The 15691-nt window shown below is 21.2% G+C and overlaps 7 protein-coding genes across 7 annotated transcripts; 2 read left to right on the top strand and 5 right to left on the bottom strand.

The window, feature by feature from the left end:
• Positions 1-997: 997 nt before the first annotated feature.
• On the top strand, positions 998-2906 carry SRAE_1000121100 (Hypothetical protein; the record flags this gene model as incomplete). Its single annotated transcript, XM_024648137.1, has 5 exons — positions 998-1070; positions 1126-1309; positions 1800-1921; positions 1971-2146; positions 2193-2906. The coding sequence occupies 5 exons, from the start codon at positions 998-1000 to the stop codon at positions 2904-2906; spliced, it is 1269 nt and encodes a 422-aa protein (XP_024502146.1).
• A 1414-nt stretch (positions 2907-4320) lies between these two features.
• Positions 4321-5092, top strand: SRAE_1000121200 (P-loop containing nucleoside triphosphate hydrolase domain-containing protein; the record flags this gene model as incomplete). Its single annotated transcript, XM_024648138.1, has 3 exons — positions 4321-4366; positions 4407-4822; positions 4862-5092. 3 exons carry the CDS (start codon positions 4321-4323, stop codon positions 5090-5092), a joined length of 693 nt encoding a protein of 230 aa, XP_024502147.1.
• Positions 5093-5800: 708 nt separating this feature from the next.
• Positions 5801-6127, bottom strand: SRAE_1000121300 (Hypothetical protein; the record flags this gene model as incomplete). The annotated part of the gene is made up of 2 exons (XM_024648139.1): positions 5801-6056; positions 6099-6127. 2 exons carry the CDS (start codon positions 6125-6127, stop codon positions 5801-5803), a joined length of 285 nt encoding a protein of 94 aa, XP_024502148.1.
• A 1457-nt stretch (positions 6128-7584) lies between these two features.
• SRAE_1000121400 (Hypothetical protein) lies at positions 7585-8721 on the bottom strand (the record flags this gene model as incomplete). Its single annotated transcript, XM_024648142.1, has 2 exons — positions 7585-8214; positions 8257-8721. 2 exons carry the CDS (start codon positions 8719-8721, stop codon positions 7585-7587), a joined length of 1095 nt encoding a protein of 364 aa, XP_024502149.1.
• A 1333-nt stretch (positions 8722-10054) lies between these two features.
• Positions 10055-12219, bottom strand: SRAE_1000121500 (Hypothetical protein; the record flags this gene model as incomplete). The annotated part of the gene is made up of 5 exons (XM_024648143.1): positions 10055-10336; positions 10379-10648; positions 10704-10808; positions 10866-11096; positions 11272-12219. 5 exons carry the CDS (start codon positions 12217-12219, stop codon positions 10055-10057), a joined length of 1836 nt encoding a protein of 611 aa, XP_024502150.1.
• Positions 12220-12775: 556 nt separating this feature from the next.
• Positions 12776-13107, bottom strand: SRAE_1000121550 (Hypothetical protein; the record flags this gene model as incomplete). The annotated part of the gene is made up of 2 exons (XM_024648144.1): positions 12776-13003; positions 13039-13107. 2 exons carry the CDS (start codon positions 13105-13107, stop codon positions 12776-12778), a joined length of 297 nt encoding a protein of 98 aa, XP_024502151.1.
• A 367-nt stretch (positions 13108-13474) lies between these two features.
• Positions 13475-15383, bottom strand: SRAE_1000121600 (PDZ domain-containing protein; the record flags this gene model as incomplete). Its single annotated transcript, XM_024648145.1, has 3 exons — positions 13475-13693; positions 13737-15130; positions 15191-15383. The coding sequence occupies 3 exons, from the start codon at positions 15381-15383 to the stop codon at positions 13475-13477; spliced, it is 1806 nt and encodes a 601-aa protein (XP_024502152.1).
• Positions 15384-15691: the final 308 nt, after the last annotated feature.

The raw sequence follows: 15691 nt of genomic DNA on the forward strand, positions 1-15691 counted from the left end.
GTTAATAAAAAATCTAAAAATATATACAAAATATAGTTAAAAATTTGTCTAAATACTTATATTATAAACTAACTAACAATATCAATAATTTATTTATATCATTTTCAACTTTCTTATATATATTTATGAAAAAAGTTATTTTTATTGTAAAAAGAATAAAGAATTATGTTATGCATGAGATATACAATTTACAACTAATTAGTTGCCCTTTCAATTTTTATATTTTAAATTTTTTAATATATTTTATATGATGATCATCTTACAAACAAATATGGCAAATAAGAAATAATATAAAAGAATATTTAAGCTAAAATTATTTAATCTTAATATCAAGTTACAACTACTTAGTAAGCTTAATTTTATTCATGTTGCGTGATGTTATTGTTTAAAAAAATGTTATATTTTAGCTTAAAACTTTTAATATTATTTTATATTCTTTTTTAAAATAAAAAAAAAAAAATATATATATATATAATTTGTGTTTATATTTCAAATTTTACATAAATGTTTTAGAAAACTTTCATTTATTAATATTACATATTTTTTTTTTTTGTATTTCTTTTTATCAATATGTTATTCTTTACCAAAAAAATATATAAAAACTTTTATTATAATTTAGAACTTATATACATTATATAAATACATGGCAACATATATATATATATATTTTAATAAAATACTTAATGGTTAATTTGATCAACTTCAATGATTATAGTAATTACATTCTGACAACCAAGAAATGCCCATATTTTGTTTATACATCTTATAACTTTTATTTTTAAAAAAAAAAATAAAATAATATTTATTTAATTTCTAAAAGTCTTCATATATCTATATGCCTATTTATGGAGACTTTTGTGATTTTTACTATAAATATAATTTAGCCAATTAGATATTCTTATGAATAAAGTTAATTTTACTTCGTTTATCCACTTTATTTCTTACTATTTTTTTTTTATAAAACATTATATTATTTATATATAGAAATTGGCAGGATATGTTATATATATTATTTATTAAATGTAAAAAAATTCTTATCATTATTCTAGGAATTTTATTAATATATACAGGTAACATTAATAATAAATATAATTTTTTAATTAAATATAATTATTTTTTTTTAAGTTAAAAAAGTTAATTCCGATTTATATAAATTACATAAATGTGAAATTTCATTAAAAAAGACATTGGCAAGTATATTACAAAATTCAAATGATAAGAATTCAGTACTTCTTACACCATTTCATGAAACTATTGCAAAATTTAAAAATGACTCTGAGGCATATCAACGTATAATGTGGGGATGTTTGTAAGTTAAATATAATTAAGAAATAAAATTTTTATTTTAATAATTATTTATATAATATTTTAAAATAAATATATATGTATATTAAAAATTATTTAAGAGAAATAATTATATAGTTTACTATCTTTTTTTTCATTAGTTAACCTAAATACTTATTATAGTATATTTCGATTATAAATTATATTTATTTTAAGCTTGTATCAATATGATTAAAAACTAATTCATAGTTTTTATTTATTTATTTTCTAAATTTAATATTGGTTAAAGTATAATTTATTTTAAATATATTTAAAAATATATAACATATGATAAGAATTATATTTAAAAATACGAATTTAAATAATAATAAATTAATTTCCACTTTTTCAATTTAAAATTAAGTGAATACTAGATAAATATTATCTCAAGTTTCAAAGAAATCTATAATTAGTTAAATAAACGGAAAAAAAAAATTAAAATCTCAAATTATAATAATATTATATTTTTTTTTTAGTTCAATATTTCGTTTTGAAAAATGTCTATCTATATTAGAAGATTCACATTTAAAAAATATAAAATTAGCATCTATAAAACATTGGAAGGAGATATGTAATTATGCTCGAGAAAGAAGAGAAGGTAATTAACATAAATATTAATATTTTTAAAAATAATATTTTTATTAAAGATTTTCACGATTTTTTAAATTGTGAAAGAAGGCATATCTTTAAGGCTAGAAATCTTTGTACAATTCCATCAAGAAATCATAATCAAACAACATTAGAAATTTTTTGTGAAGATTTATATGAATATAATAAATGTTATAGGAGTATTGATAAAAGATGTGCAGAAAGTGCTCTTGAGGTATAACTATTTAAAAAAAATTATTTTTTATATTATCATTTTATAGTTATCTTATATATTGGATGAAGCTGTCATTGAATCATATACAAATGTTGTGAAATTAGCAACATATGTTATTAAAATTCCTGGAACCTGTAATTGGATAATGAAACCAAATATAAAAGAAATAAGTAAAAATAAGTATAAAGAATCAAGAGAATCTAAGAAACAGGAAAAAAGTGTGTATACATTATTGAGTAAAAAAAATATCACAGATTTAAACTTTTTGTCAAAGAAAGATGATATCAAAGATAATACTTTAAGCCTGTCAAATGATAATATTTTGATTGATAAACATGACAATAGACATCACCATACGGCAAAAAAAAATAATTTGTTGATAACTACAACAACTGAAGCAATTGATACTTTTAATGATGAAGAGGAATATGAAAATGATTCAGTATTTCAGGGTAACAATACAATAGAAAATTCAAATGAAGTTTATATTGATTTTTATGAAAGTAATAAAACTTTATCACAGGTTAATTTTTCCACCACAAAAATCAGTGAAACTTTATCATCAGAAAAAAAATCCTATGATGATGAGTATCATTATAATTCAGATTGGAAGGTAAACTCAAGTGATATGATAACACAAATTGAAAATACATCAACAAAAAGTTCACTTTCTTCAATTTTCGGGTTGATTAAAAATAAATCAAATTGTATATATTTAAGTTATCATTATATTTTGTTAACAATAATATTGTTCATCTAACTTGTTTTGTATTAAAAATGTCATTATATTTTTATAGAAGATTATATATTTTGTTTGGGTGTCAAAAAAAAAAATGTTATGATGGGAGGGGGTAAATATTGAAATTGAATTTTCAGAATATCATGTAATTCATGAATTTCTATCTTTTTTTTTAATCTTATTTCTATTACTTTTTACAAAATAAGTACGATTTTTAAAAGTTAGGAGAAATAATATACAAATCTCAATTTTTTTAATAATAATTTTAAAATTAAAATTTGAAGTTAGTAAATTAAAAATTTAAATGTTCAATTTTAGTTATTTAAAATTACCACTAAATAGAAGACTATTTATGAAGTATGGTTAACATCAACTAATGTTTTCCTCTTTAAAAACCCAAATATTAAAAATAGTGTAAATAAAATATAAATAAATTTCGACTTTTTCCTATAAATGAACATTATTTAATTTTGTCTTTTAAAAGTTTTATATAAAATTTCAAACAATGATAATCAAATAATATTAATTTGCCTACAATTGTGTAAAAGCAAATTATATTTAATAATGTTTTAATAGACTTATGGGCTTTTAAAGATTAGCCAATTTTTAATCATATTTAAATATATATGTATTTTCTTTAGAAAGAGTATCTTGATGATGGATGTCTTAAATCATTTTGTTGCAGACAACCAAAATATTATTAATTTATTATGTAAAAAAGTTTCAAAAATGTTTTTTCTTATCCATTTTATGGTAATTTTTATATAATTATTAAAGTTTAAAATTCAATTATATGATTTTTATATCTTGTAAATTTGCCATTTTTAAGTATTACATGACAACATAAAATATTTGATAAATGAAAAACTTTATAAAAAAAAATATTTTTTTATTATCATAAATGTCAAAATAAACATATTTGTGTAATCTATTTTCGTGAAATAACCATATACAAAGTAATAAATATAATCATTTTTCTCAATAACAACATTTTTTTCTAGCACTATTATTATTGCTACAAAATTATGACAATTAAATAAGGGATAAATATACAAAATTAAAATAAAATTTGGAAAATAATAAAAATCAAAATTTTCGAGATATTTTAATAAAATTAATACATAAAAATTTCTACAGTATTATTATAAAATACTTTTCCCAATTATTAAAAATATAATTTACTTTTTGTATATATCTTAGATATTATTAATTAACATTACATTTTATAGAAAAATGATACTTTTGTATATTAATCAGTTCTCAGAACAAAAATTTGGAGTATTGTTGAATAATTTTAACCGAAAAAATAATTAAATATTTTTCAGTTATTCACATTAAACTTTAATATTTTATACTTTTTTTTAATTTTTACAAATATTTTAAATATATTTAATTATAGATTGTAGAATATTTTTTTTATATTTTACTCTATTGAATGATGGAAAGATTGGGACTAAAAGATTTGGATTATTTTCCTAGTGGTAAGAAAAAAAAATTAAATTTTTTAAAATATTTTTCTAGAAAATCATGAAATTTCTCTTAATCATTATGATGATTTTAAAATGCATAAAGATATTATAGATGTTATTGGAAAATTAGGATATTCCTTAACACCTTCAAAATTGACATATTCAATTTATATTACTTTACACCAAAAAGAAAAACGTGATATAAGATTAATTGGATTTGAAAAGGAACATTCTTTTATATCTTATTTTCCTCTTATTTTGGATCATGTTCATGAGAAACATCCAAATGAACCTGATAAGAAAAAACCATATATTATTTTTGTAACTTCAACACCTGAATCTGCTATGGAAGTTTATGATATGATTAATGAATTTACAAATGATTTAAAAATTGTGGTTGCTTTGTCACATCAAGGTCGTAAGATGGAAATGAATATCAGGCATCTCCGTGCCCCATTTCATATTCTGGTAATTACTATTGCCAATCTTTATCATCATGTTTTAAAGGGTATAATTCGGTTTGATGATTCTATGTACCTTATTCTTATGGATATTCATCTTTGGAACAGTTCAACAGATTATATCACTTTAATGAATGAAATGATAAAATGTGGTCTAGATCCAGTAGATAAATGTAGTATTATAGCTATTTCTGAAAATTTTGATAATACATCGAAAAACATTTATTCATCTTTTTCATTTAAAAATCACTATGATTTTACACCAAATTTGAATTAATTATAGAATAATAATAAATAAGTTAAAATTAATTTCCTAAATAAAATGTTATTATTATTGATATTTATAATTTATCAACAATTACTGTGAAATTTATCTTAAGTTACACATTAAAATCAGTACTTAAGATATACTTGGTATACTAGTTAACAAACTTCAATAATTTTTTTTCTCACTAACTCTTAAAATAAAGCAAGAATAGTATGCTTCATTTTTCCTTTGACTATCAATTTCTTTTCTGTTTTTATTATTTTTGACATTGTTTCACTATATAAAAATTGTAATAATACTGAAACTACAATAGAAATTTTTATTAAAAACAATAAAAGAATAGTATTTTGTTATAAAAAAATTTTTAAAATATGTTATTTGTATTTTTAAAGATTAAATTGTGTAAAAAAAAATTTTCTTTGTAACTTCATCGTACAAAAGAATTATTTTTCTCATTTATATAAGTTCTTTTATTTAAAATTAAAACTTGTTGATTTTATAATAGTGTATGTAGAATATTTTATTTAATTGTAAAATTTATTGTTAATTTTTTATTTGTGTAATAGTTATTTTTAAACTGTTAAAAAATAGATTTTTTTTAAATTTAATAGAATATTTATAAAAGTATAATATAAATATATATATTTTTATTTCTGAGAATGAATATAGTATAACTTTATACAATAAAAGTTTAAGAAACAAGTTTTTTAGTTTAATTTAGTTCTTTTTTACACCCTTATTTGAACCAAGTAAAACAGCAGAAGCAGCAAATGGAGCATATCCAGGAACAGCAACAGGAACAGCTGGTGCTCCAACAACAGAAACAGCAGGTGCTGCTACAACAGGTCTCATATATGGTACAGCTACAGCAGGGGGGTGAACTAATGCCATACTTGCTGGAGCTGTTGCATAATATCTACCGAAATTCCATCCATTGTATAATTGAGCATTAAGAAGTGCAAAAAGAGTAAAGCTAAATATAAATTAATAAAATATAAAAGTTTTTTAAACTTACAAAATAATTGTTTTTAAGAAATGAGCCATTTTTAATCAATCACAAAATTAAATCAAGAAAAATATAATATTTAAAATGACAAAGATTCTTCTTATATACAAAAATATCGGCATGAAAGTAGACAAGTTATTAAAAAAACTTTGTGAAAATAACTAGATTTGTACTTTTTTTTTTAATTGTAAACAAGAGATAACTTAAATTTAATAAATTTTAAGACTCTTTTCAACGCCTCTATAAAATATAAACTTTCTAATCTCTCAGGTTTTACTACTTTTTCTTCCTCATATTTTAAGTTGGTTATTTCTATTTAAAAATTAAATATTTAAAATTTATAAATGTTGCTTTAATTAAAAAAATTAACTTGTTTACTATACAAAATTGTATTTGATAAAATATTTTAGATAACAATAATATTAGATTAGCATTTAATACAAATAAACAATAAGCATTTTGATAAATAAAAATTTTATTAAAATTTTTGTGATTTGTTAATTAAATTATTAAGAAAAAAAAAGTTTTTGTTTCGTTATCAAGAACAAAGATTTCAAAAAATTCACAAAATTTCTGGAGATATTTTAAAAAATACAAACTTTTGGTAGATTTCTGTTTTATTTACGTTTAAAAGTATATAATAAGATCAGTCAAATGAGTTAAAATTAATAATTTTTAGATTACAAAAATAAACTTATTTTTTACTTTAAAATTTAATGTTTATAAAATTGTTTATTCTGAAGAATCTTTTTGAAAGTATCACATAAATTATATTTTAACCTGAATTTTAAATTAGAACTTTTATATTTCTATTTTTAAAAAGTTATTAAGATTTTTTTAAAATCAAATATAATTATTTACTATTTTAATATATGAAAATGTTAAATTTCACTTTACCTACATTTTTATAATTATCTTCAAAACTTGAATTTATTTTTGAAATCTGAGTATGATGTAACCCAATATCTTATCTGTCTCTCATCAAAAACCTAATGTTAAAAGCTTCATTTTTAAGAAAGTTATTTATGTTTTCCATAAATATTTTATTTTTGAATATTCATATCAGAATCTGATTTTTGAAAAATAAAATTTTTTTATCATTAACAATACTTTATACTTTATCATTTATTTGTTAACCATAGATTTTTCTTATCACTCAATATATTAAAATTCTATTATAATCAGTGTAACTTTCTGAAAATCAATTTTTTTAATTTTTTTTTTAAAGATATTCTTCAAAATTTTTATCTTTGAAGAATTTGTTTAAATGTGGTTTAGAAAAACATAGTTTGACTGAGATTGGAATTTTTAAAAATTTTTTCTGTCTTTAATCCAAATTTCATTTCAACCAACTATTTCGAAGCAAACTTAAATTTACACTTCTTGCTATAATATCTATATGGAAGTAGAATTTTTTTAAAAATTGTTTGTACACTTTTTGCCTTAGAAAAGTTTATAAGAAATGAAATAAAATTTATACATTTTAATTATCATTTTATATATATTTAGGATTATGATTTCTTTGTCTGTTTATTGTTTCTTCGTATATTATACTTTGATCAATAGGAGAATTAAGTAAATCTTCTGATACATATCGAGATTTTGGAGTTTGAATATTCTTTTTTATTTGCAAGACATTTGATTCAAATACAACTGGAGAACCTGGTTCTTTTAAATCCATGGAAACCAATGACTGGACATATGATTGTTGAGTAGTATACTCCATGTTTTCTTTTCCAAATTGGCGTGCTATATAATTTTTTGAGTTAATTGAAAGAGGTATACCTCTAGCAGGAGATGTAGCATTAATATTTTTGAAATTTATAATTTTTGAAGATGAGGTAACTTTTTTTTGTGAATCATCGACTTCTTTAACGTTTTCCTTACCTATTGAAATAAATTCTTTACTAAGCCAATTTTTAAATTCAATATCATCTTTCAACTTTTTTGTAATAACTTCCTTTAATTTTTCTTCAGATAAATTAGTTGATTTTTCATTAGTATCATTCACTTGTGATGAAGGTATCTTGTTGTTTAAAATTAAATCTAGTTTTTTCTCAATACTTTCCATCTTATCAATACTTTTCTTTTCAACACTTAATATAAGATTTTCAAGACGACTAATCTAAAAAAAAATAACAAAATATAATAATTTTTATAAACTTACTCTGTGCGAATTTCTTTTTATTTCACTTGTTATGGTTGTGTCATCCTGCCTGTCTGTTAAACAAAGTCTATTTGAAGAATTATTTCCTGATGATGAAGTGGACATTCGTCGACTTGTATAAACATTTGGAGGAGTTAATGTACTATTTTTTTGTACATTACCTCCTAATTTTTCTTCTAGTTTACCTTGAACGGTTTCTGCAAAATTTGTTGTTAAACCAAAAGCTACAGTAGTACGTTTTTGATTCCGTCTTGAAGATGATGAAGATCGTTCACGAGGTTCTTTTGAAGAACTAATATTATTTAGGTTATTTGATGAAGAATACTTTTGTGTCTGTGTTCGAGATCTAGATCTGGTATTTGTTGACGACTTTTCAGCTTGGTTAAAATTAACTACATTGGTTGGTGGGCATTGAAAAGAAACTAGCGATACTGCAAATTCGTTATCTTGCTTATTATCAGTCATTCTTAAAATAATTCAAATAACTAATACAACAGTGATCAACGGTCTGTCTGTAAAAGCGCAGAAAAAAACATTACTCCACGCAAAATCGTGTTAATTATTTCTCCATTATATTTAATAAATTTAATTATACTGTTTACAATAACAAATTTAATAATATTTTAAATTATTTTTTTTTAATTTTATATTTAATAAATTTTATACATTTAACAATAATCAAATACCATTTTCTAAAATCACTAATCACTTTAAACATATAAATTTATTTTAACAAAGTTTATTTTCTATGAAAAAAAAATTTAATATTTGTAGTTAATCAAATTAATGTTATTAAAACAATGAAGTAATTTATTTAATTTTGTTGATAATTAGTAATTGTAAAATAAGTGTCTTGAGAATATAGCATTAAATAATATAAATAATTAGTTTGCAACAACTAGTTATATTATAAAATTAAATAATATAATTTTTATTATGTCAAAATATTGGCTCTTCTAATAATGATTGAAATGAGACAAAAAAATTGTTTTGTTAAGTTATAAAAATTTATAAAATCATTTATCAAATTTGTTTATTAAAATTATGTCTTTTCAAAAGAATTAAAGACATTTATAAAATTTTTACCAATATTATATATCAATTTTTATAACTTTAAACAAATTAATAATATTGCAAACATCATAAAAATAATCACTTGGTATTAATAAAAAAATAAAAAAAATATGCTTAAAATTATTTTTGAAAACAATGTTTTGAAAATAAAAAAAAACAATTCATAAAAAAATAATCATTTTTCTCTTCAAAATTTTGTGACAGTTAAAAATTATATGATTTTTCAAGTTTAACTCAATACTGAATTCAGTTTCAATGATAATAAAATATTATATTGGAAAATAATTTAAGAATAAGTTGTTTACTTTTCCTAGGAATTTTCCATAATATTTTTTAAGCAAATTTTTGAAATGTAATAAATTATTTATATTTTTTTACTTATTATTTAACTGTTTTTTAAAATTATTATGTAACACATTTGTGTGTTTTTACTAGTGAAAGTAACTGTTAATTTTAACAAAAAAAATAAGATTAATCTATCATTATATTTTTATAGTTGATGAAAAATGTATAATAAAGAAAATCTATCAAATATTTACTTATTAAATTGTGGCACAAATGTTGGCATATGTTTAATCTACCTTAAAGTTTATCGATTTTACTACTATTAATCTAATAATATGAAATTATTATAAAAAAAAAATATAATGACTAATTATTTTGTAATTTTTTTTACATTGACGTGACACATTTTTTTTTGGTGTATTTTATTTCAAAATATTTTTTATTCATTTTGTATTGTTCCAGCTGGAACCATCTTTGGTGGCTCTGGTGGCCATTGTCGTTGATGTTTATTAACTGGTAAATGAGTTTGAATGACTTCAACAATTTCTTGTTCATGTTCTTCAAATTCTGGTGGTGGCCATTGTATTGGTCCCATTTGATTTGGCCCAGAATATCCACTTTTAAGCATATCCTGCTCTTGTGGTGGCCAGGCTCTTGATTTCAATGAACCAGCACCAGTTTTTTGTTGCCATACTGGGTAACTTTCAAGTGATTCATTTTGCTAAAATGATTATAAAAAAAATTAAATTTTTTCTTTACTTACATTTTGAATCCAAGCAGTATCATCGGAAGTTTTAACTTTTAAAACACCTTCATTATTAATTTCTCTCTCCATTTCTGGTGGTGGCCAGACTCGATTAATTCTTGATGGTTTGTAAGAAGCTTTTGGAACAATTTTTTCTTCATCATTAACTGGAACCCATTCTTGAGTTTTAACCTTTTGTCCATGTTCAATTTCATATTGTGGATCTTCAGGAAATTCATTCCATTGAATTCTTGTTGATTCAATTACTTGTGGTGGAATAACAGTTGGCTATAAAAAAAAAGTTTTTTTTATAAAAAAAAAATATATATTTTTATATACATACTTTAATAACAACTGATCCTTTTAATTCTGGAATTTCCATCTTTTTTGGTGATGGAATTTCATATTCAGGAATAACTCTATGTTGTACTTGCCATGAATTATCATCCTTAAAAATTATTATTAGAAAAAATAGATATATATATATATTTTTTTTAAAACTTACTTTTACAGTGTGATGAGAATTCTCATCTCCATGAGGTAATTGTATTGGCGGCATAATATTTATTAATTGTGAGAAAGGGTATAACTTAATGATAGATCTTATAGAATTATTAGAGGCAGAGCTTTTATTTGTATCAGTTACTTTAACATTCTTTTGATCAAATGTCTGTTTTTTGATTATATCTGCATTTTCATTGGTCTGCAGTTTGTTGATAACACTTATTGAGGGCTGCTAAAAAATACGTTATAATATTAATAAATGAGGTAAATATATATATATAAAAGTAAAATATAGTGTTATAGAAGAGTAATATTTAGTGATAGAAATATTGTGGGAGTAATATAAGTGAATAATTAAAGTAACGATAAGAATATGCTAGTATTTTTCTAATCATATAAAAATTTACATTAGAAGTTTTAATTGGTTTGTTTATTTCTTTTGTTTGAGGTGTTAATTTTTGTTGTATAAGTTGCTGAGTAACTGTTGTTTTAAAAGGCTGTTGTGTAATATTTTTTGATTCATTTGAAGAATTATTTGATGAGGAAGTTGGAGCAATAACTGTTGGTTTTCCTAAAGTTTGTATTGATTTTGTTGGTGTTTCTTCCTGGCTAACTTTTTTTTCTTTTTTAACATTTTCTTGATGTTGTTTCCATTGTCTTCGTCGTTGTTCCTCTTTTTCCTTTTGAAGATTTAATTGCCTTAATCTTTCTTCCTCCTTCTTTTTTAATTCCATTTGTCGTTGAAGTTCTTTTTGAGCTCTTATTTCAGCCTCTTTTTTTGCCTTCTCTTCTTCCATTCTTTTTTTAGCTTCCATTTCAGCTTTTAATTGTTCTTGTCTTTTTTTCTCCATCTCTTGTTTTAATTTCTCTTCATGTTCCTTTTTAATTCTTTCTTTTATCTGATCCCATGTATTATTTTGTTGGGTATTCTGAGTCATTTTTATTGAACTTTTGGTTTCGATATTTTTATTAACATTTATATTATTATTTTTCTTTACCTCTTCCATACTTGATTTCTTAATAACTTCTTGTCGTTGTTTATTATACATTTCCTGTGCTTCTTTTAAAATTACTTCTCGTTTTTTAGGGATTTCCATAGTTATTTTTTTTTCCTCTATTATAGTTATTGTTTCGTTTTTTGGTACTCTTTCCTGTACAACATATACTGGTGACTTTTTACTTAATTCGTTTTTTTTCATCTCTTCGATTTGCTGAGATTTCAATAATTCTATCATTTGTTTTTCATTTCTTCTTTTAGCATCCATCTGTTCTTTTATTCTTGCCTGTTGTTCCATTAACCGAGCTTTTGCAGCATCCTGGTGTTGTTTCAATATATTTGGTGTATTATTTATCATAATGTTGATAGTAAATTATTATTAAAATTTGCAAAAAAAAAATTTTTTACTTCTTATAATTTATAATTAAATTCTATATTAAAAATAAATTTTTATTAATAAAATTAAATACAAATAAAAAAAAAGACAAAAACTAACCGTTAAATATTTTATTTGTATAACTTAAATACAAAATAATATTAATTTGCCGTAAAGAAAGAGTAAAATATGTTAATATCAATTTTTATTACAAATTTATTTTTACACACATTTTTATCTAGCTTATATCCTCCTAAAATCATTTATTTTAATTTTAAATTTTACCATCCCACTTTATTTCTTAATGTATATAAAGAAACATCATATGTATTATTATATAATAAATGTATTTGATATTTATTTTTAGAAAATTAAAAAAAAAAAAAATTGGATAATTTATAATTATGTAATAAAAATAATTTGCAAAACAAAAGGAGAAAAAAAAACTTTTTAAACAATTATAATATAAATTTGTTTATTATATAAAAGTAGGAAAAAATGTTATTTTTTTTTTACAAATAAAAACTAAAAAAACTTTTTACATATTTATTCCCATTTCTCTTAATTCTTTTAATATTTTCTTAAATCTTTCAATTTGTATTATAGTTCTTTTCAATGAATCATCCTGAAAATTTTTTTCCTCCTTCAAATTACTATTTTTATTATTCTCATTAACTTTATTCATTATATTATTATTATTTGACTTTTCTTTGTAATTGTCTAAAAGTTTTTTTAATTCATAATAACTTTTACTAAGAGTATGTTCCTATAAAGTTAGGTAAATTATATATTCTGACTTACCTTTTGATCTTCAATAGGTAATTTGCTGTCAACGTGTACTGATGGATAATCGAATGTGCTTTTTTTCATAATGTTTCAGTTATAATGAATATTTTCACGAAAATATGTTAATTTTTATAATATTAGATAAGTGAGTAAACAAGTTATCTTATTTTTATTATTACTACATAATAATAATATATATATATATATATATATATTAATTTGTAAATGAGGATATTTTATGTGTAAAAGTTATTTATTTTTAATTAAATAATAATATTAAATATCAAAGAAAAAGTAATTGATTGTAGTAATAAAATTTATTAATGTATAAATATTAAGTTTTTATATTAATTTAAAATAAATTTAAAAATATTTTTAAAAAATTAAGGAGATTAATCGATATTAGTGTGATATTAAAATTATTAATTTTTTTTATTTACAATGTATTATTTTAATTAACATTAAATCCAAGACTTCTTAGTTCCTCTCTTTGTTCTTCAATAATTTTTTTATTTTTTTCAAGTAATTCTTGACAATATTTTTTATTTATTTCATTTTTTTCATTGCATTGTAATTTTTCTTTGTCATTATCAATTGGTGATATTGGATCTTTGTAAACATTACGTAATTTTTCTTTTATCTCAAGATACATTTTACCAGGTGAAGTTACCTAAATTTAAAATAAACATATTAATAAAAATTTATAAACATACAATTTCTTCATTATTTTTATCATTTATTAATGATGTATTTGATATTGGTAATGGTGGTAATTCTCTTTCCACAATAGGAATATGTGGAGGTGTATCTAGACGTTTTATTGTCTTTGCCTTCAATAATTTTATTTCAGGTAATAAAGTATCATTTTTAGGTGGTGAGTTATTAGGCATACTTTTTTCCTCAATATTTAAATTTTCTTTTAAAGGTACTTCTTCTGAATTTAGTATACTATTGATTTCAGAAGAATTGGTAGATAATGATTTGGTTAATGAAATTTTTTCTGGTGTACTGGTTATTGATGCAGTATCAGGGAATGTTTTATTTTGTGTTTGTTCACTAATTGATGGAGTTCTTGATATTCGTATATTTGTGTCTGTTAATCTTCTTGGAGATTTTGTTGGTGTTGGTAATCTAGATGGTGATGGTGGGCGTGATTTAATACTAGTTGATCTTTGTGGAATTTTTGTTTTTTTAATAGATTCATCCTTTTGTTCTATTATTTCCATTTTTGATGGGATTATTTTACTATCAATTTGTTGAACTTTAGCAAATTCAATTACAACTGAATTTTCTGCATCATTAAATTCTGTTGATGAGACTGTTGTAGCACTGGAAGAAGATTCACTGCGTTCAATGTGATTAACTAATTGTGGTGTATCTATAATTATTTCTTTTTCAATGTTACCACTAATAATGACACAATTATTTTGAATTATACTATCAACAGCCTTGACTTCGTGTGTACAATTAGAAGTTGTTTCAGAATTTTTCTCAATAATATGATTTTTTTCTTCTGGTGTCGTTGTTTTAGGGCTAATATTAATTGTAAATGACTCACTAATACTTGTATCATTTTCCATATTATTTAAAGGACTTGTACGTTCCAAATTTAATTTAATTAAATATGGTGAGGAATAATGAAGTAATTTAACGGCATCTTCATATAACATATTTTCAAAACTAATTGTTAAATTTTTAATACAATCACCTTCAAAAATGTTTCCTGATTGGCTGGCAGGACCATTTTTTTCAACTTCAAGAATTTTAATACCTTCAATGTCATTTGGAGAAATAGAAAATCCTAATTTTGTTATTTTATTACTGGTACATTTATTCATATTACCAATATCTTTCATACTCTGATATAATGAATCAATTGATCTAGTTCCTTCATCTGATGCAATTCCACTACTAGTTCTTTCCTCAACATCTGCCATCTTCAAATCAGTTATCATTTGATTATCTCTTAATGAAGTATGCCTTCTAATACTAACACGATCTGTTCCAATACCTTTTTCTAATTTTCCAACTTCAGATGGTTCTGAACTAAAATTACTGTCAGTCTCTATTGTTGCATGAGCTCTCTCTAGTATTAAAACTTTTTCAGCTAAAAAAAATTACCATTTTAAATAATTTATTGAAAAAAAAAGTTATAATTTCACTATACCTTTTTTATGTTTTCTGGATAAAAATAGAATAAACATTGCAATTGAAAGACATATTACTAATGTTCCAAAAATTGATCCAAAAATTAATCCTGCTAATTTACCACTATTTAAGCAGGTATCTGCTAAAATAGGTCTCACAAAAAGTAAGAATATAAAATTCTTTAAACAACATTTCTTTAACTGTTTAATCATTTTAAATATTTAGCATTTTACTACTATATTAAAATAATTAAAATTTTATTTTGTTATAATATTTAAGTTGAAATTTAATTACAAAATAATACTAAAAAAAAAGTTACAGTCAAAATTTATTCAATTAAAAAATTATAAACATTTAATTTATATAAATAGTACATCTTAATAAACTAATAAAAAAATTTTTTATTTTAATGATCACGTAATTTAATTTAATAATCTATTATATTTTTTCATGTTATAGTGTAAATATTTAAATAAATTTAATTATATCATATAATATTATATAAAAAAAAATTTATTAA

This window comes from Strongyloides ratti (assembly GCF_001040885.1).
Source record: "Strongyloides ratti genome assembly S_ratti_ED321, chromosome : 1".
Taxonomy (NCBI): domain Eukaryota; kingdom Metazoa; phylum Nematoda; class Chromadorea; order Rhabditida; family Strongyloididae; genus Strongyloides; species Strongyloides ratti.